This window comes from Mustelus asterias, chromosome 1 (assembly GCF_964213995.1).
Source record: "Mustelus asterias chromosome 1, sMusAst1.hap1.1, whole genome shotgun sequence".
In the NCBI taxonomy this organism is placed as follows: domain Eukaryota; kingdom Metazoa; phylum Chordata; class Chondrichthyes; order Carcharhiniformes; family Triakidae; genus Mustelus; species Mustelus asterias.
Window position 1 is genome coordinate 161,567,343 of NC_135801.1, and position 21,486 is coordinate 161,588,828.

The 21,486-nt window shown below is 41.9% G+C and overlaps 1 protein-coding gene across 2 annotated transcripts in view; it reads left to right on the forward strand.

The window, feature by feature from the left end:
- Nucleotides 1–21,486, forward strand: part of pik3c3 (phosphatidylinositol 3-kinase, catalytic subunit type 3) — a 131,978-nt gene that overhangs the window by 18,306 nt on the left and 92,186 nt on the right. The window contains exon 4 of one of the 2 annotated variants that reach the window (XM_078222077.1): nucleotides 5,064–5,193. In XM_078222077.1, the coding sequence (XP_078078203.1) occupies nucleotides 5,064–5,193 (130 nt within the window). Of the gene's footprint in view, nucleotides 1–5,063; nucleotides 5,194–14,436; nucleotides 14,459–21,486 lie in introns of those variants that run through there. The other variant, XM_078222087.1, reaches the window with a different exon arrangement.

Here is a 21,486-nt window from a genome sequence, read left to right on the forward strand (position 1 = left end):
AATGTGGGTAAATGTGAGGTTATCCATTTTGGTAGCAATAATAGGGAGACAGATTTATTACTTGAATAGGTGTAAATTGAGAGAGGTGGATACTCAATGAGACCATTGTGTCCTTGTGCATCAGTTGCTTAAAGTAACAAGTACAGCAGGCAGTAAAGAAGGCAGATGGTGAACTGGCCTTCATAGTGAGAAGATTTGAGTATAGGAATAGGGATGTTTACTTCAATTGTATAGGCATTGGGACGGGGACGGGGGGCCGCTGAGGTGGGACGGGGACGGGGGGCCGCTGAGGTGGGACGGGGATGGAGGGCCGCTGAGGTGGCACCAAAAGGCAGTTTTGGTGTCCTTATCTGAGGAAGGATGTCCTTGCTATAGAGGGAGAACAGCGAAGGTTTGTCAGGCTGATTCCTGGGATGGCAGGTCTGTAATATAAGGAGAGACAAAGTTAGGATTATATTCATTGAGTTTAGAAGCGTGAGAGGAGATCTCATAGAAACTTATAAAATTCTAACAGGGTAGATTCAGAAAGAATGTTCCCAGTGGTGGGGGAAGTCCAGAACTAGGGGTCATAGTTTGAGGATAAGGGATAAATCTTTTAGAACCGAGGTGAGGCAAAATCTCTTCTAGAGGGTAGTGACCGTGTGGAATTCACTTCCACAGAAAGTAGTTGAAGCCAAAACGTTGTCTGATTGGGCTAAAGGGATATGGGGGGAAAGGATTTCAGGATATTGAATTCAATGATCAAAATGAATCAGGCTTGAAGGGCCTACTCCTGCTTCTTGTTTCTATAGCTTTAAAAATCCTCTCTCGAAAGAAAAAAATAGTTAATTGAGATCTCCATAGAGCACTATATTTCCATATACACTGAGTACCTCTACAAACGCCATGGGGCGGCACAGTGGTTAGCACTGCTGCCTCACAGTGGCAGGGACCCAGGTTTGATTCCCGGCTTGGGTCACTGTCTGTCTGGAGTTTGCACATTCTCCTCGTGTCTGCGTGGGTTTCCTCTGGGTGCTCCGGTTTCCTCCCACAGTCCGAAAGACGTGCTGGTTAGGTGCATTGGCCATGCTAAAGTTTCCCTCAGTGTACCCAAACAGGCGCCGGAGTGTGGCGACTAGGGGATTTTCACAGTAACTTCATTGCAGTGTTAATGTAACCTTTACTTGTGACATTAATAAGTAAACTTTAACAAAATGCTTAACTACCTGGCTTTATAAAAATGTAGTAGACAAAATAAATACATGAATCTCTGTTACAAGTTTGGCATGAACTTGGTGGGCTGAGTGGCCTCCTGTTGTGCTATGAATGACTCGACAGCTTTACGTTCTAGATTAGAGTAAGGTGACTTGCAGAATATTTCAGACACATGCACTATGTTGAGTGGTGTATTTTTGTGAATGGAGCAATCAACAATTTAGAATTGATACAAACATTAATAGAAATCATAGAAACCCTACAGTGCAGAAGGAGGCCATTCGGCCCATCGAGTCTGCACCGACCACAATCCCACCCAGGCCCTACCCCCACATATTTACCCGCTAATCCCTCTAACCTACACATCCCAGGACTCTAAGGGGCAATTTTTAACCTGGCCAATCAACCTAACCCGCACATCTTTGGACTGTGGGAGGAAACCGGAGCACCCGGAGGAAACCCACGCAGACACAAGGAGAATGTGCAAACTCCACACAGACAGTGACACGAGCCGGGAATCGAACCCGGGACCCTGGAGCTGTGAAGCAGCAGTGCTAACCACTGTGCTACACTGCACTGTGCAATAGGTAGCCATAAAAATATTAAGCATTTTAAGGTCAACAGTGGTGGGACTAATTGCACATTATCCACTACTAAAAATAAAATTTGAGATGTTTCATTGCTTCAGAAGGTCTTTTGAAATGCATATTTCAGCATGAAACAATTTGTTACACATGGTGAGCAGCTTTTGTGAAGGAACTCTGTAATCTAAAGCAAAGACATGACTCAATATCATATGAGTTGTCATGTGAGTGACCTCCACTGCTTGACACTAAATTTATCTCTAACCTGTAGTATAGCTTGTTTGCTGCTGTGTATGATTGAGACTACATTTCAACACTTCTGGATTTGCGTTGAATGCAGTTCAGATCAGGAACTTTCTGCGCTCGTGGGATGGGTAGTCACTTCAATTGTATAGGCTTCAACATAAAATGAGATGTTCGCTATTTACATATCTTTACTGTTGACATTTGGTATCCCCAGTATTAAAAAAAATATGAATGAGATTGTTGCCTTGAAGAAGAATTAATATTACATTCTGTACTGCACATGAATAAATGCTTGAGAATATGGCTAGAGTCTAGCAAATCCCTGCTTTTAAGACAAAGCAATAATATGGGATAAAATTAGTGAACACTTGGGAGAGGTATCAGCTTCATGGTAACAATCAGGACATTAAAGAATTTTTTTGTTATTCATTTACAGGATGTGTGTCTCACTGGTTAGGCCAGCATTTATTGTCCTTGAGTAGGTGGTGGTGGTGAGCTACCTTCTTGAACCACTGCAGTCCCTGTTCTTATGATTTTTTTAAAAAGTGGTTGGAGGCATGTGAAATGTTTTATGAAAATGAAGGCACATATTATTGAATGTCATGTTTTTATGATTAGTTGGATGTGGGTCGTGATACACTCAAGGTTCAGTGTTCATAACTCATATCTTTATCACTTGGGTTCAAATCATTTTTGTTATATTTGAATTTGATTCATTATTGTCACATGTATTTGCATCCAGTGAAAAGTATTGTTTCTTGCGCACTATACAGACAGAGCATACCATTCATAGAGAAGGAAACGAGAGAGTGCAAAATGTAATGTTACAGTCATAGCTAGGGTGTAGAGAAAGATCACCTGAATGCAAGGTAGCTCTATTCAAAAGTCTGATGGCAGCAGAGAAGAAGCTGTTCTTGAGTCGGTTGGTACATGACCTCAGACTTTTGTATCTTTTTCCTGACAGAAGATGATGAAAGAGAGAATGTCCTGGGGTGCGTGGGGTCCTTAATTATGCTGGCTGCTTTGCTGAGGCAGTGGGAAGTGTAGACAGAGTCAATGGCTGGGAGGCTGGTTTTCATGATGGATTGGGCTACATTCACGATCTTTTGTAGTTTCTTGGGCAGAGCAGGAGCCATACCAAGCTGTGATACAGCCAGAAAGAATACTTTCTATGGTGCAACTGTAAAAGCTGGTGAGAGTCGTAGCTGGCATGCCAAATTTTCTTAGTTTTCTGAGAAAATGGAAGCGTTGGTGGGCTTTCTTAACTATAGTGTCGGCATGGGGGGACCAGGGCAGGTTGTTGGTGATCTGGGCACCTAAAAACTTGCAGCTCTCGACCCTTTCCACTTCGTCCCTGTTAATGTAGACAAAGGCATGTTCTCTTCTGCACTTCTTGAAGCTAATGACAACTTTCTTCCTTGTGTTGACATTGAGGGAGATATTACTGTCATTGCCCCAGTTCACTAGATTCTCTACCTCATTTCTGTACTCTGTCTCATCATTCTTTGAGATCCGACCCACTACGGTGGTGTTGTCAGCAAACTTGAAAATCGAGTTGGAGGGGAACTTGGCCACACAGGTGTATAAGGAGTATAGTAGGGGGCTGAGAACACAGCCTTGTGGGACACCGGTGTTGAGGATGATCGTGGAGGAGGTGTTGTTGCCTATCCTTACTGATTGTAATTTGTTAATAGCAATTTAGGGATGGCCATTTGATGAAGAGGAGCAGACCACATAGTGGAATTGGTGGCAGGTGCAATTCAATGCTGAGCTGTGCATTACATTTGGGGGATGCAAATAATAATGTATACCTTAAATTGTAAGATGCTCACCAGGGGAGCAGAGTTGAATGGACAGATTTTTTTTTTCTCTTGGCGGTACATTTTTTTAATGACATTATATAGTGGTACAAATACATGGTAGGTTTGGGCACTTAACTGTAGGAAGCAAGTTTACATCATTAATTGAATCCATATTTGGGGGCAGCACAGTGGTTAGCACTGCTGCATCACAGTGCCAGGAACCTGGGTTCAATTCCAGCCTCGGGTGACTGTCTGTGTGGAGTTTACACGCTCTCCATGTGTCTGCGTGGGTTTCCTCCCACAGTCCAAAGATATGCAAGTTAAGTGGATTGGCCATGTTAAGTGACCATTAGTGTCAGGGGAACTAGCAGGAAAAAAATGTGAGGTTACAGAGATAGGGTGGGATTGTTGTCAGTGCAGGCTCAATGGACTGAATGGCCTCCTTCTGCACTGAAAGGATTCTGATATTAGTTATTAAATGAAGATTCCCTGAGGTAATGAAAAGAATTAGAAGATATGGTTGTAATTAAAATCTCAATATTGTGTATTTTTCCATTGTAACTTGGAAGAGTAACTGGGGAATTTCATAGATTTTTAAAAATAGTGAGAAGTTTTGAGTAAATGGAAGAATTAATCATTTCTGCTTGTGGGTGAATTGGTAAAAGAAACAATCAGCATTATTTAAAAAATATATCTTAACTAATTTTCTGATCAGACACTTGCAGAGAGCGCAAGTCAGGAAATTGGTCCTACGGCCTGTGATTTTTCTTTTCATCCACCAAAGTTAATTGTGGGGTCAGTCCATTCTTTATTTGTTTCAAAAATACTTCATATGCTGTATGAAGAAAGTAACTGATAGGAAATTTTAAAGTTTCAACTCCTTTCCATTTTTAAGGAGTTGTTGATTTTGCAGTTAGAGTTATTACGTTTTTTTTCTTTTTGGATATTGAAGTCAACATATTTATTGCTTGTAACTGTTTATAGTTACAGTTTGCTGGCTTGTGTTAATTTACTATGTCCTCTTTATGTATGCGTATTTCTTGACGTATTGATGTAACTGGCTACCTAACTGACTCATTCGGGATTTGGTAGATTTTCTCGTGACTATCAATGGCTGTCTTTGTGCGTTTAGTAATCAGACGTTCCTGTTTTGCTTGATTTTTATGTGCAATGGATGACCAGCTAATTCAATTAAATTTGCCAGTAATATACTTCCTCTTATGCTCTTAATTTTCAGCATGTTTCGACAGGGCATGCATGACTTGAAAGTTTGGCCAAATGTAGAAGCAGATGGGTCTGAGCCTACAAAAACAGCAGGCAGGACGAGCAGCAATGTATCTGAAGATCAGATGAGCCGACTAGCAAAGGTAGGATTATTGCACAAGTTAAAAGTGTGTGTGTTGCATTTGTAGGTGAAGAAGTAAACTTTTTAACATTAATTCTTGACTGGCTGAGAGGCTAAAAGGCTTTTAATTTGTATCATATTTCCTCATGTGCCCTTAAAATTAATGGAAAATCATTTTATGGGATAAAAGCAATTTTGTGTTTTGCATAATGCAAACTTTTAAAAATATGCCTGATTATTTGAAAATTATAAATTTTCCTGTATGATTTTTTTTAAAAGGTGTTTATCAACAAGCGATTTTTAAAAATAATTGAAATAAGCAAAAACTGTGCCGAAATCAGTCACAAATGTCTCAAGTGGCCCCATGAGCTTTTTGTTGGTATTGGATCTCTTGACCTTAGTCAAACTTTTTGAGATTCAAGATGATTCATGTGAAGTTGTTCTTGGAGAAAGATAATGATTATTAGTCAAACCTTCCAAGTTTACGGATGCAGAAATAGATTGAATATAATAATGGAAAAGCGCAAATAGGCAAAATGTACGATGCACTTCTTGAGAAGAAAATTGAAAGCAATAAAAATTTACAAAGGGCATAGGATTGAAGAGATTTTTCTGGCTTGTAATTTACCAAGGGGGAGGAAAAATTGTTTGAAATAAAATGCAGAGCGATAGAGGCTGGTGAGATGTAGAAAGTGCAGTTTGTGACGACTTTCATGAAATGAGAGGTGCTTAGACTTTCATGTTGATGTCTGATCAGTGGCAACTTTATGCTTGTTGCAAACTGAATTGGTGCGCAGTTTGTTCACAAATACTCTGCAGAAATAAGAGGGTTCAGGGCTGTATACAGCTAAGATATCCGAACATGCACTTGGAGCTCAAGGTTGGTGTGTACACTATTTACTGATTAGTTCCATTGCTGGTTGGGAAGGATTAGGTGCTCTACTGAGATATTTCTCAACGAGCCCAAGCTGTGGAATTAATATCTGATATTTCAAGCCTCTTGACCTATCCTCACCCTCCCAATGCTTCCATGAACTCACCCAATATTTTCCCTGGCGTTAACCTTTTGTGCATGTTCACGCTGCTACTCCAAGACCTTGCTTTTGGTCTCCACTGACAGATGCAATCAAAGCAGATCCTCTGCATTTCTCAGCAACTCACTCAGACATATGTCACACTGTGAGCCAACCAGTTTTGCTTAGACTCTGTCTTTCTCACAAAGTTTATTAGTCACAAGTAGGCTTACATTAGCTCCGCAATGAGGTTGCTGTGAAAATCCCCTAGTCCCAGTTCACTTTGGCTAGCTCTATCTTTGCCCTCATGATTGCCATTGTTTAAATTTAAATCCACACCCCTCTGCCTCAAACTCAATGTGAAATTCAATCATGTTATGATTACTACTACATAGGGCCATCTTTACAATGAAGTAATTAATTAGCCCTGTCTAGCATTATATCACAGTAAGAAGTCTCACAGCACCAGGTTAAAGTCCAACAGGTTTATTTGGTAGCAAACACCATAAGCTTTCGGAGCGCTGCTCCTTCGTCAGATGGAGTGGAAATGTGCTCTCAAACAGGGCACAGAGACACAAAATCAAGTTACAGAATACTGATTAGAATGCGAATCCCTACAGCCAGCCAGGTCTTAAAGATACAGACAATGTGGGTGGAGGGAGCATTAAGCACAGGTTAAAGAGATGTGTATTGTCTCCAGAAAGGACAGCCTGCAAGTCCAGGAGGCAAGCTGTGGGGTTACTGATAATGTGACATAAACCCAACATCCCGGTTTAGGCCGTCCTCATGTGTGCGGAACTTGGCTATCAGTTTCTGCTCAGCGACTTTGCGCTGTCGTGTGTCGTGAAGGCCGCCTTGGAGAACGCTTACCTGAAGATCCGAGGCTGAATGCCCGTGACTGCTGAAGTGCTCCCCCACAGGAAGAGAAGTCTTGCCTGGTGATTGTCGAGCGGTGTTCATTCATCCGTTGTCGTAGCGTCTGCATGGTTTCCCCAATGTACCATGCCTCGGGACATCCTTTCCTGCAGCGTATCAGGTAGACAACGTTGGCCGAGTTGCAAGAGTAGGTATCGTGTACCTGGTAGATGGTGTTCTCACGTGAGATGATGGCATCCGTGTTGATGACCCGGCACGTCTTGCAGAGGTTGCTGTGGCAGGGTTGTGTGGTGTCGTGGTCACTGTTCTCCTGAAGGCTGGGTAGTTTGCTGCGGACAATGGTCTGTTTGAGATTGCACGGTTGTTTGAAGGCAAGAAGTGGGGGTGTGGGGATGGCCTTGGCGAGATGTTCGTAAACAGTTGCCTGCTTTTTGGTTGGTGCTAAAACGTGCAACTCGAAGAAACTCCCAAAAATACACACTGGATTTATTTTCCAAGCTACCTTTGCTAATCTGGTTTGTGCAATCTATATGTAGATTAAAATCACCCATGATTATTGCTGCACCTTTCTCTCAAATCCCCATTATTTCTTCCTGTATACTGTCCTACTTTTTTTACTGTTATTTTAGGGAGCCAATCATAGAATCATACAGTACAGAAGAGGCTCTTTGGCCCATCATGACTTCACTGACACATTAGAAACACCTGAAATCCCACCTAATCCCATTTACCAGCACTTGGCCATTAGCCTTGAATGTTATGACTTGCCAAGTGTTCATCTGGGTACTTTTTAAAGGATGTAAGGCAATCTCTACCACCCTCCCAGGTAGTGCACTCCAGACCGTCAGCACCCTCTGGGTACTAAAGGCTTTCCTCACATTGCCCCCTAAAGCTCCTGCCCCTCACCTTGAACCTTTGCCCCTTTATGACTGACTCTTCAACTATGGGGAACAGCTGCTCTTTATCTACTCTGTTCATGCCCCTCATAATCTTGTATACCTCGATCAGGTATCAGGTCGCCCCTCAGTCTTCTCTGCTCTGAAGAAAACAATCCAAGCCTACCCAATCCCTCTTCATAATTTGAATGTTCCATCTCGGACAGCATCCTGGTGAATCTCCTCTGCACCCTTTCAGTGCAATTACGTTCTTCCTATAATATGGTGACCAGAATTGCACACAGTACTCCAGCTGTGGCCTCACCAAAGTTCTATACAACTCCAACAGAACCTCTCTGCTTTTGTAATCTATACCTCAATTGATAAAAGCAAGTGTCCTATATGCCCTACTAGCATGCCTTCAGAGATCTATGGACAAACATGCCATGGTCCCTTTGTTCCACAGAACTTTCTAGTGTTCTGCCATTCATTGAATTCTTAATTGCCAAAGTACTCCTTCCAAAGTGTATCACCTCTCACTTTTCAGAGTTAAATTCCATCCGCGACTTACTTGACCATTCGTCTATATCATCTTGTAGCCCAAGACACTCCGCCTCCCTGTTAACCACTTGACCAATCTTGGTGTCATCTGCAAACTTACTAATCCCGCCTCCACAGTTATCTTTGTCATTTATATAAATGATGAATTATAAACCACTCCCACAAAAAATTTCTTACCTTTACTGTTTCTCATTTCTACCCAACTTGGTTTTACATCTTGATCTCTAGAGCTATAGTCTTCTATTGTCCCAGTGCCATCCTTTATTAACAGAGCTACCCCTCCACCTTTTCCTAGCTTTCTATCCCTTCTATATGTCATGTATCAGTGAATGTTCAGGTCCCAGTTTTGTCACGCTTCAGCTATGTCTCTATAATGGCTATCAGATCATACATATTTACTTTTATTTGTGTTTTCAATTCTTCTGTTTTGCCAGAAGTTCTATGTACATTCAGATACAGAGCCTTTAGTTTTGTCTTTTCACTTTTTTGACAACCTCTAACCTTATCTGCTGGTGCACTCTTAAGTTTATGCACACACTGTCTCTTCCTGACATGCTCTGATCATCATTTCCCTTATTTTATCACAGTCTCAAGCTTGATCCCTTGCCTCCACTATTTAAATCCCTCTCTACTGCCCTGGTTATATGATTCACCAGAACACTGATCCCAGTACAGTTCAGGTGTAGACTGTCTCAACAGTACACATCCAACTTTCCCCAGTACTGGGTCCAGTGCCCAATGAATCAAAACCCAAAGAAGAACAAAGAAAATTACAGCACAGGAACAGGCCCTTCGGCCCTCCAAGCCTGCAGAGCCTCCAATCCATCTCTCCCACACTGATCATTGAGATGCGCATTTAACTCTCTTGCCTGGTTTACCCTATGCTAATTTGCTTGAGACTTGGGTAGTAACTCAGAGATTATTATGCTTGAGATTCTGCTTTTAATTTAGATCCTAGCACTCCGACTCCCTCAGCAGAACCTCCTTTTCTACTTTTATCGATGGACCATGACCACTGGTCCCTCCCCCTCACGCTGCAAATTCCTCTCCAGCCCAGAGCAGATGCCCTGAACCCTGGCCCCGGATAGGCAACATAGCCATTTGAACTCCTGCTCTGGGTTGCAGAGAATTCTGTCTATCCCTTTGCCTATATTGCCTCCACCTGCCACTACATTCCTATTAACTTTCCCCACACCCCTCACTCGAATAGCTTTCTGGTCTATGATATCGTAGTCAGTTTGCTCATCTACCCTGCAGCCACCATTTTCATCTGTAAAGGCTGCAAGTGCCTCAGATCTGTTGGAAAATTGCAAAGGCTGAGGCTCCTCAACTTCTACCTTCTGGGTTCCCATACCTGCCTCACTTGCAGTCACACACTCCTGTTCCTGATCAATGACCAGAAGATCCTATACAAAGAACAATACAGCACAGGAACAGGCCCTTCGGCCCTCCAAGCCCATGCTGCTCCCTGGTCCAAACTAGACCATTCTTTCGTATCCCTCCATTCCCACTCCGTTCATATGGCTATCTAGATAAGTCTTAAGCGTTCCCAGTGTGTCTGCCTCCACCACCTTGCCTGGCAGCGCATTCCAGGCCCCCACCACCCTCTCTGTAAAATATGTCCTTCTGATATCTGTGTTAAACCTCCCCCCCTTCACCTTGAACCTATGACCCCTCGTGAACGTCACCACCGACCTGGGGAAAAGCTCCCCACCGTTCACCCTATCTATGCCTTTCATAATTTTATACACCTCTATTAAGTCTCCCCTCATCCTCCGTCTTTCCAGGGAGAACAACCCCAGTTTACCCAATCTCTCCTCATAACTAAGCCCCTCCATACCAGGCAACTTCCTGGTAAACCTCCTCTGTACTCTCTCCAAAGCCTCCACGTCTTTCTGGTAGTGTGGTGACCAGAACTGGGCGCAGTATTCCAAATGCGGCCGAACCAACGTTCTATCTGCAACATCAGACCCCAACTTTTATACTCTATGCCCCGTCCTATAAAGGCAAGCATGCCATATGCCTTCTTCACCACCTTCTCCACCTGTGACGTCACCTTCAAGGATCTGTGGACTTGCACACCCAGGTCCCTCTGCGTATCTACACCCTTTATGGTTCTGCCATTTATCGTATAGCTCCTCCCTACATTATTTCTACCAAAATGCATCACTTCGCATTTATCAGGATTGAACTCCATCTGCCATTTCTTTGCCCAAATTTCCAGCCTATCTATATCCTTCTGTAGCCTCTGACAATGCTCCTCACTATCTGCAAGTCCTGCCAATTTTGTGTCGTCCGCAAACTTACTGATCACCCCAGTTACACCTTCTTTCAGATCGTTTATATAAATCACAAACAGCAGAGGTCCCAATACAGAGCCCTGCGGAACACCACTAGTCACAGGCATCCAGCCGGAAAAAGACCCTTCCACTACCACCCTCTGTCTTCTGTGACCAAGCCAGTTCTCCACCCATCTAGCCACCTCCCCCTTTATCCCATGAGATCCAACCTTTTGCACCAGCCTACCATGAGGGACTTTGTCAAACGCTTTACTAAAGTCCATATAGACGACATCCACGGCCCTTCCCTCGTCAACCATTCTAGTCATTTCTTCAGAAAAACTCCACCAGGTTAGTGAGGCATGACCTCCCTCTCACAAAACCATGCTGACCATCGTTAATGAGTTTATTCCTTTCTAAATGCGCATACATCCTATCTCTAAGAATCCTCTCCAACAACTTCCCCACCATGGACGTCAAGCTCACCGGCCTATAATTACCTGAAGGATGTCACTGCCTTCTGATAGCCCGATTGCCAAGCAAAGCAGCAGTGACATGAGGAAAAATCTTTTTGCGCAGCAAATGGTTAGGATCTGGAATGCACTGCCTGAGTGTGTAGTGGAGGCAGATACATTCAGAGCTTTCAAAAATGGACTTGGGTAAACACAAAGGGAGAAAATTTGCTGTGCTTCTGGGGAATGGGGCGAGCTGAATTACTCTGGCAAGGAGCTGGTACAAACCCGATGGGCCTAACGATGACTTATGCTGTAACCATTCTATTATTCTATGATATTCAGTAGCAATTGAGAGAAGAATGGTGAAAGCCCAATAAAGTTGTTTTTTTTTGTAAAGCAATTGTTCTTGAAGCTTTCTCCTATTATTGGGAATTCCAGTCAAGGGATATTATTGTCTAAATTTTCTACAGAAGAAATATTGTGTTGCATCTAACTGACGTATGTAAATCTGAGTCTTGTCTTTTTCTGCTAAAGAAAGTTAGATAATTTTACATTTTTTTGCATCGTGTTATATAAAATCTGGATTTACAGCAGTGCTTGAGTGATTAGTCAGAAATGCTGGTCATTTAGCACAAAAATTGAGCATTGACTGCAATAATAGTAAAGGAACAAAACAGAAAATGCTGGAAAACCTCAGCAGGTCTGACAGCATCTGTGGGGAGAGAATGGAGCCAGCGGTTCGAGTCTAGATGACCCTTCATCAGAGCTCTGTTTTTTGTTTCAGATTCCAGCATCCACAGTATTTTGCTTTTATAATAGTAAAGGTACTTTTAAATTCTTATGCTTGCTTTACTTTTAATGATTTTTAGAGTAATCGGCTGCAGTATCCTTTTGTGGTTCTAATGATTGACCACTTCTTCCATTGGTTGCCTTCAATCACCTGAAGTTTTATTGGCAGCTGAGCAGTTTCCTGCAATTGTGCTTAAATAGACTGCCTTCTCTCCTCCTGAAATGCTCCAGGAGCATGAGCTGGCAGTATAATCTGGCTGCTGATTTACACTACTGCTGAATATGCTTTTGGGACCACAACCATCACTGGTTGGAGAAAACTGGGTCAATGAGAATGAATTCGATTATCTGACATCATTCACTGTTCTGCTGCATAATGTTTGCTTTGTGTGCAAACATTAACATTTTTTACAGTTTTTACTAAGTAACAGACTGTTAGACATTAACTTGGACCTAAACATCTAGATTACATTGTGATTACATAGTTCTGCTGATAAGTGTGAGGGAGGGGTTAAGGGAATCGAACAACTTTCTCATTTCAAACAAGTTCATAAAGATAGCACTGCAGTGAACCTCCAGATGGAGTGAGGCAGAAACTGAGTCAGGATTTGGAGTTTCGGTTCATAATCTGTGCATGTCAGATAAGGTAGTTTTACCACATTTAAAAGGGGTAGCACCAAGATATAAGGGTGATGGAAACAGCTAGCAATATATACAGCATAATATGAACCATACTGGATCTACAAGGTATACAAATTCACTTGCATGAAATGTCAAAGGATTGAGACAGACACAAAATATTGCTGGGAGTTTAGAATACGTGTCTTCATAATGCAACATAAGGAAGCAAGTAAGTTATGCAACTTGATACATTATGTCCTATTCTGGGCATCTTTCTAGAAATTATGTCAAGGCTTTGGAGAAAGTTCAGAATAATAACAGAAATGAGGGATCTTTAGTTATATGGGGATTTGATTTATTATTGTCACATGTATTAACATACAGTGAAAAGTATTGTTTCTTGTGTGCTATACAGACAGCATACTGTTCATAGAGAAGGAAACGAGAGAGGGCAGAATGTAGTGTTACAGTCATGACTAGGGTGAAGAGAAAGATCAACTTAATGCAAGATAGGTCCAGTCAAAAGTCTGACGACAGCAGGGAAGAAGCTGTTCTTGAGTCGGTTTGTACATGACCTCAAACTTGTATCTTTTTTCCGACGGGAGAAGGTGGAAGAGAGAATGTCCGGGGTTCGTGGGGTCCTTGTTTATGCTGGCTGCTTTACCGAGGCTGCGGAAAGTGTAGACCGAGTCAATGGATGGGAATTAGGGAAATTTGGATTGCTTGGGTTGTAGGTTAGGAGTAACCTAGGGAAAGGGGCAGACTCAACAAGAAAATGGGATGGTCTTAGTTTTGGAGATTTTAATGTATGTTTAGGAGCGTGGATAGCTTTTTTTGTAGTCGGAGTGTAATGTTTCCTCCACGGGAAAGTGCATGGGGAATAATGAAGTAACTGCTAGAAAGGGGAGGCAAACAGCTAGATGTGTTTCATATGGATCCACGACATCAGAGCAGATTCAAGGGAATAGATTACGCTGCAAGATCTAATTATTTTCATTTTCGTCTGACCAGTCTGCAGTTGTGACTTATGTTCTGCAAACTAATTCAAATTTCTGACTTGTGCATGGAAGATACAAATGGAAATGACAAAGACGTGTGACACCAGAATGACAGTTACCATATATGCACGTTGACTGCTGAAAATAACATCTGATTTGGTGATGTTCAAGATTTCTTCAGAAAATTGTCCATGGCAGATGATGATGTCTATCCTTGATTTCAGGTGACTTCATTGTATCATCTTGGGCAGTTTTTTCTTTCGGTCAAGAACCTTTGACATCAAATTGCTATTGACTCATTTTGAGATATTGTAATGTGTTTATTATTTTAAAATGTAATCTTTCACAAGATGTGGGCATCGGTGGCTTGGCCAAAATTTGTTACCCATTCTTAATTGCCCTTGAGCAGTTGTTGATTTGCTATTTTGAACCGTTGCAATCCGTCTGGTATAGGTACAACCACAGTGTTGATAGGGAGGGATGTCCATGAATTTGATCCAGCGACAGTGAAATGTTTTCAAGTCAGGAAGTGTGGCTTGGAGGGAAACTTGCAGTTGGTGGTGTCTCAGTGCATCTGCTGCCCTTGTCCTTCTAGGTGATAGATAGTGGGAAGTAGTGAGGAGAGTGACACATAAAAGAGCAAGACTTAGCCAGGTGACCAGGGCTGTAAAGAGTGGAACTACAGCAAGAAGTCACTGACTCAGAGGGAGCCGGGAGATGCAGCGACAGAGAAGCACAGCTGCTTGTGACTTGTGAAGAAACATGAGTCCAGCGAGTTTGAGGGGGGGAAAAATTCAAACAGTCACCTCACAGGAAAGCCGTAAGTAGATAGCTTGTTGGGCAACTACTGTTACATACTTTATAGAGCTGGAACTTAGATAAATGTCAACTTTTAAATAACACTAAAGTACCTAAGTTATAATTGACTGAGAAACACTAGCAGAGGGAAGTAAGAAACTCATTGGTTCTTTTATTAACTGATGGTGTTTATTGGATTACTAAAGTTTAAATTAGAGCAGTAAGTGAGGTTAGTTTAATTCAAAATTGATTTAAAAAAATAATTTAAATACAATAGGGTTGGCAGATGATGTTCTGTGATCCCAGGATTTGGGAGCTCCTGGATACCAATGTGATCCAGAGCAAACATGTCTGCAGTAAATTTTCTGCTTGAGCAGCTTAAGCTCGGAGTCACTAAGCTGAAGATGATCTTCTGATTTAGTCAGAGGTCAGGGGCAGGAGGATGTTACTGCAAGTGAGGTAAAGGAATCAAGATTACAATTGGCCAACAGGTTTGAGGTGCCTGCAACATGTATGGATAAGAGCTGCATGGTGAATGAGCAACCAACCATAGCACTGTAGTACAGGAAGCCATTCAAGATGGGAGAAATAACCAGGATGTAGTGGTAGCCAAGGATAGTATAATCAGGAGGATACACAGTTCTCTGCAGCCGATAGCGCAAGTACAGATGGCTGTGTTGCCTGCCTGGTGGTTCAGGATGTATGTTCTGCACTGGAGAGGAACCTGCAGTTGGAGGGAGAGGACCCAGTGCTGGTGATCCACGTAGGTACCAATGACCATAGAATGAGGAAGGAGGTTCTGTTTATGAGCAGCTAGGGGCTAAATTAAAAATCAGAACTTCGATGGTAATCTTTTGGCTTATTATTCGAGCCGTGAACATATTGGCAGAGGGTAAATATAGAGACTTAAATGTGTGGCTCAAAAATTGGTGCGAGAGAAATGGATTTACATTCATGGAGCTCTAGCATCATCAGTACTTTGAAAAGTGGGAGTTACACCATTGGAACGTTCTTCACCTCCGCTCTGCTGAAACCAATGTCCTGGTGAGTCATATAAATAAGACAGGAGAGAGGGCTTTAAACCAAATACTGGATTGATGAAAGATGTGATGCACTTCAGAGAGCTGAGAAGGTAAGAGAGCAGGATAGGAATAAAGGAAATGGTTATCAGAGCGTTTCAAGAAGGGTCAGGCACACATATGTAAAAATGCAGCAGCAATTAAGATGCGAAAACAAGACAGAATTAAAGGCACTCATCTGACTGCACACAGCATCCGCAACAAGGTAGATGAATTGCTGGTTGAAGGGTAACCAAGGTTGAGAATTGAAAATTCAATGATATTTGCATTTTGGAAGAATAGGCAAAAAGGAAATCACACTAGTATCCAGGAGCTTCCACATGCCGGGATCACAGCATATCATCTACCATCCTTAATTTTCTTTGTTTTGAATTAAAATCCCACTTGCTTCTCATTTAAACCTTGGCAATCCAATAAGTTTATTTATTAGTCACAAGTAGGCTTACATTAACAATGCAACGAAGTTACTGTGAAAATCTCCTAGTCGCCACACTCCGGTGCCTGTTCGAGTACACTGAAGGAGAATTTATAATGGCCAATTCGTCTAACCAGCACATCTTTGGACTGTGGGAGGAAACGGGAGCATCCAGAGGAAACCCACGCAGACACGGAGAGAATGTGCAAACTCCACACAGACAGTGGCCCAAGCCGGGAATCAAACCTAGGTCTCTATCTACGAAGAATAAAAGGCACTAATTAAAATTGTGTTCAGTAGATTTGTGGGAGAGGATCTTGGATCAGTAGATCATACAAACATACAAGATTAGGAACAGGAGTGGGGGTGCAGAGGAGATTCACGAGGTTGATTCCGGAGTTGAGAGGGTTGGCTTTGAGGAGAGACTGAACAGACTGGGACTATATTCATTGGAATTCAGAAGAATGAGGGGGGAGTCTTACAGAAACATAAGATTATGAAGGGATTAGATAAGATAGAAGCAGGGAGGTTGTTTCTGCTAGCAGGTGAAACTAGAGCTAGGGGGCATGGCCTCAAAGTAAGGGGGAGCAGATTTAGGACTGAGTTGAGAAGGAACTTCAACCAAAGGATTGTGAATCTGTGGAATTCCTTGCCCAGTGAAGCAGTTGAGGCTACCTCTTTGAATGTTTTAAGGCAAAAATAGATTTTTGAACAGTAAAGGAATTAAGGGTTATGGTGAGTGGGCGGGTAAGTGGAGCTGAGTCCACAAAAAGATCAGCCATGATATTGAATGGCGGAGCAGGCTTGAGGGGCCAGATAGCCTACTCCTGCTCCTAGTTCTTATGTACTCAGCCCTTCGAGACTTCTACACCATTCAATAAGATCATGGCTGATCTGATTGTAATTTCAAGCCCACACTCCTGCTTAACCCCAAATCTTTCAGCCCCTTGATGAATAAGAATCTACCTAGCTCTGCCTTAGAAGAAGTCAAAGACTCTGCTTCCACTGCCTTTTGAGGAAGAGTTCCAGACACATTCAACCCTCTGAGAAAAAGATTTCTCCACCACTCTGTCTTAAATGAGTAACCCCTTATTTTTTTAAACAGTTTGGTTTGATTTATTGTCACATGTATTAATATACAGTGAAAAGTATTGTTTCTTGTGCGCTATACAGACAAAACATACCGTTCATAGAGAAGGAAACGAGAGAGTGCAGAATGTAGTGTTACAGTCATAGCTAGGGTGTAGAGGAAGATCAACTTAATGCAAGGTCAGTCCATTCAAAAGTCTGACAGCAGCAGGGAAGAAGCTGTTCTTGAGTCGGTTGGTACGTGACTTCAGACTTTTGTATCTTTTTCCTGACGGAAGAAGGTGGAAGAGAAAATGTCCGGGGTGCGTGGCGTCCTTAATTATGCTGGCTGCTTTGCCAAGGCAGCAGGAAATGTAGACAGAATCAATGGATGGGAGACTGGTTTGCGTGATGGATTGGGCTGCCTTCACGACCTTTTGTAGTTCCTTGCGGTCTTGGGCAGAGCAGGAGCCATACCAAGCTGTGATACCACCAGAAAGAATGCTTTCTATGGTGCATCTGTAAAAGCTGGTGAGAGTTGTAGCTGACATGCCAAATTTCCTTCGTCTTCTGAGAAATTAGAGGTGTTGGTGAGCTTTCTTAACTATAGTGTCGGCATGGGGATGGCCAGGACAGGTTGTTGGCGATCTGGACACCTAAAAACTTGAAGCTCCAAGTTCTAGAATCTTCCACAAGAGAAAATTCCCCCTCTACATCCACCCTGTCAATAACCCTCAGGATCTTAAAGATTTCGATCATGTCATCTTTTACTCATCTGAACTCTAGTGGGTGCAAACCTAACCTCCAATCTTTCCTCGTAAGACAACCCGCCCATTTCTGGCATTAGCCTAGTAAATCTTCTTTGAACTGCTAATGTATTTACATCTTTCCTTAAATGAGGAGACCCATACTGTACACAATACTCCAGTTATAGAGGGCATTGGTGAGACCACAACTGAAGCATAAGCTCCCTACTTTTGTAATCCATTTGCCTCATAATAAATCCTAACATTCTATTAGTTTTCCTAATTATTTGCTGCACCTGTATATTAGCCTTTTCTGATTCGTGCACGAGGATATCCATGTCCCTCTGCATCTCGAGGTCTGCAATCTCATACCATTTAGATAATTATTTTTATTCTTCCTGCTGAAATGGACAATTTCACATTTGCCCACATTATACTCCATTTGCCCAATTTTTAACCAAACTATTTCCCTTTGTAGCCTCCTTATGGACTCTTCACAATTTACTTTCCTACCTTTCTTTGTGCTATCAGGAAATTTAGCAACCATACCTTCAGTCCCTTCATCCAAGTCATTTATATAAATTGTAAAGTTCAGGCCCCAGCACTGACCTCTTTGGCACACCACTCGTCACATCTTGCCAACTAGAAAAAGATCCATTTATGTCAACTCTGTTTCCTGTTAGTTAGCCTGTTAGTTAGCCAATCTTTAATCCATGCAAATGTGTCATGCCCTACACAATGAGGTTTCATTTTACGAAACAACCTTTGATATGGCACCTTGTCAAATGCCTTCTGGAAATATAAGTATGGTGTATCCACTGGCCTCCTCTTTATCCACAGCATATTTGACTCATTCAAAGAACTCCAATAAATTGATTAAACCATGTTGACTCTGCCTGATTATCTTGAAATTTTCCAAGTGTCCTGATATAACATCTTAAAAATGGCTTCTAGCATTTCCCCGTTATAACATGGAAAAATATGAAGTTATCCACTTTGGTAGGAAAAACAAAAATGCAAAGTATTTCTTCAATGGGGAGAGATTGGGGTGTGTTGGTATCCTAAGTGAACTGGATATTCTTGTTCGTAAATCACTGAAAGCTAACATTCAGGTTCAACAAGCAATTTGGAAGATATTGTTTGTTAGCCTTCATTGCAAGGAATTTGAATACATGAGTAAGGATGTCTTGTTGCACTTGAATAGATCTTGGTGAGACCACACCTGGAGTACATATGCAGTTTTGGTCTCTTGGCCTAAGGAAGGATATACTGGCCATAAAGGGAATGCAACAACAGTTCACCAGACTAATCCCTGGGCTGGTGGAATAGTCCTCTGAGGAGAGATTAAGGAAGCTGAGCCTGTATTCTCTACAGTTTAGAAGACTCAGAGGTGACCTCATTGAAATATTCAGAATTCTCGCAGGATTTAACTGGGTAAATGCAGGAAGGACGTTTCCCCTGGGCAGGGAAGCTTAGAGCTAGGGGATACAGTCTCAGAATAAGAGGTCAGTAATTTAGGATTGAAATGAAGAGGAATTTCTTCAGTCAGAGGGTGGTGAATCTTTGGAATTCTCTACCCCAGTGTGCTGTGAAGGCTCAGTTATTGAGTATATTTAATGCAGAGGTTGATAGGTTTCTAGATATTAATGACATCAAGGAATTTGGGGGGATAATATAGGTAGATAACAGAGAAAGAGATGATTAGCCTTGATTAATTAAACGGTGTGTGGACTGGAGGGATCAAATGCCCTATTCCTGCTCATCTGTTCCTATGTTTGGAAGGTGCTGCTAAAGGAGCCTTGGTAAATAGTTGCAGTGCATCTTGTAGATGGGATGCACTGCACTCTCTGTGCATTGGTGATGGTGTTAATGTTTTAGGATGGTGAATGGATGCCAGTCATGTAGGCTATTTTGTCCTGGATTATGTCGAGCTTCTTGGAAGTAGTTGGAGCTGCTGCTCTTGTCCAGCCAGGCCATATGTGACTTAGTTTCTACACCACATGGTTGATTCTTAACTGGCCACTTGAAGTAGCCTCAGGTGACACATCAGCACATTTCAGGAAATGGGGATGAACCATACGCGTCAGCACTGGCGGTGATACACACTTTGAAGGTGAGTAACTGTGGCACATTGCAAACCTGAACCTTGGCAATCAGCCTGAAAAGGCAAGATAATTTAGTCCGACTCGATAGTTTATTCAGTTTAAATTTTGAACTAAGAGTTCGGAAATAACTATTCTTTATCTGACAATGTATGTCCTTGCCTCATTGGTGAATTAATCAAAAACTGGAATAGCCAAGCTTGTTGACATTAACAACTTGAGATTTGTATAGGTTAAAATTTTACACACAATATGTTGTGCTTCACAGATATCCCTGAGCAACCCCCAAAGACAAACATTTGTACAATTCTGCTGTAAGCTTTTTTTCCTTGTTAAGGAGCTGTGATTGGAGATAGTGCAGTCAGGAATCTTCAAAATGTGAGGAAGGTAGCGATTTTCTTTAGTTTGGATCAACAGATCAGAAAGGCACAAGAGACGTTTTGGTATTGGGATTCTTATCCTCTCTCCACATCTCCTGCCATCCATAAATATGTTAACATGGATAGATATAAATATCTTCAGAAAATAGAAAGTTAGGAACAGAAAGGAATCTGTTTATTTGAAATGTGCTATGGATCTCTGTCTTTGTTGCCATGTTGAGCCGAGATCAGCATCCTCTCATAATGGAACCCAGACAGTTTTGAGCTCTTCAGTAGTTTTGGTCAAATATTGGGATAAACATCAATGGGCAGGATTGTTATCTGTCCAAAAGCAGGACACAAAACATGCAAACTCAAGATCAATCTTTGATATAGCCAAATGAGTCTCCATCTGTTATAGACACCCACAATCATATCTGCAGAAGGTGATTTTTCTCACTGCAATATTAATAAAACTTCTTCCTGTAGGTGGTAATTTGAAAATTCAAATAATGAGGGAGAGTATATCAAAGTGCATCATTTTCTCCTCTTTCAGCCTGCCCCCCAAACTTTCAGAAAATAATGGCTTGAAGTTTTGTCAACCCTGAAAAAAGTACATTTATGTTTGAGTCATGTTGCTCTGAATTTAGTACAATTTTCAATAAGCAACAACGGAATACTTCAAAACACTTGAGCCTTCACCATCCTGGTGGTTACAATAGCAACTCCTAATGCACATTTCCTTTTTCCTAGGATCAGGCCCTAGCTCACAGATGCTCATTCATCTCATTCTGTTAGTACCAATGGCAGCTCTAACTTAAGGTCCAGCAAAATTGCAGTGGAATGCATATCTAGTTCCTATTAATATCTTTGAGAGAAACTGCCTACATAAGCTTGTCACATTGTCATTATATGCTCTTGCTAATGGGGACAGGAGCGCTTAATAGAAATACTTAATAAGACGTATAGCTGGACATAAGGTTTTTTAAATAAATGAGGCTACAGCTGTTGTTGATATTGGAAAAGAATTAATTATGCTGTCCAAGCTCATCTAGCACTAGAAATAAATCTGTTTGCACTGTGTAAGCATGCACAGTTTAATTGAATTTAATACGAGACACAGGTAGGATAATATTGCAAGTCAGGGGTCAGTTAGCACATTTGGCTGGACAGCTGGTTCGTGATAGAGTGACACCAACAGTGCGGATTCAATTCCTGGATTGGCTGAGGTTATTCATGAAGGCCCATCTTCCAATCTTGCCCCTTGCCTGAGGTGTGGTG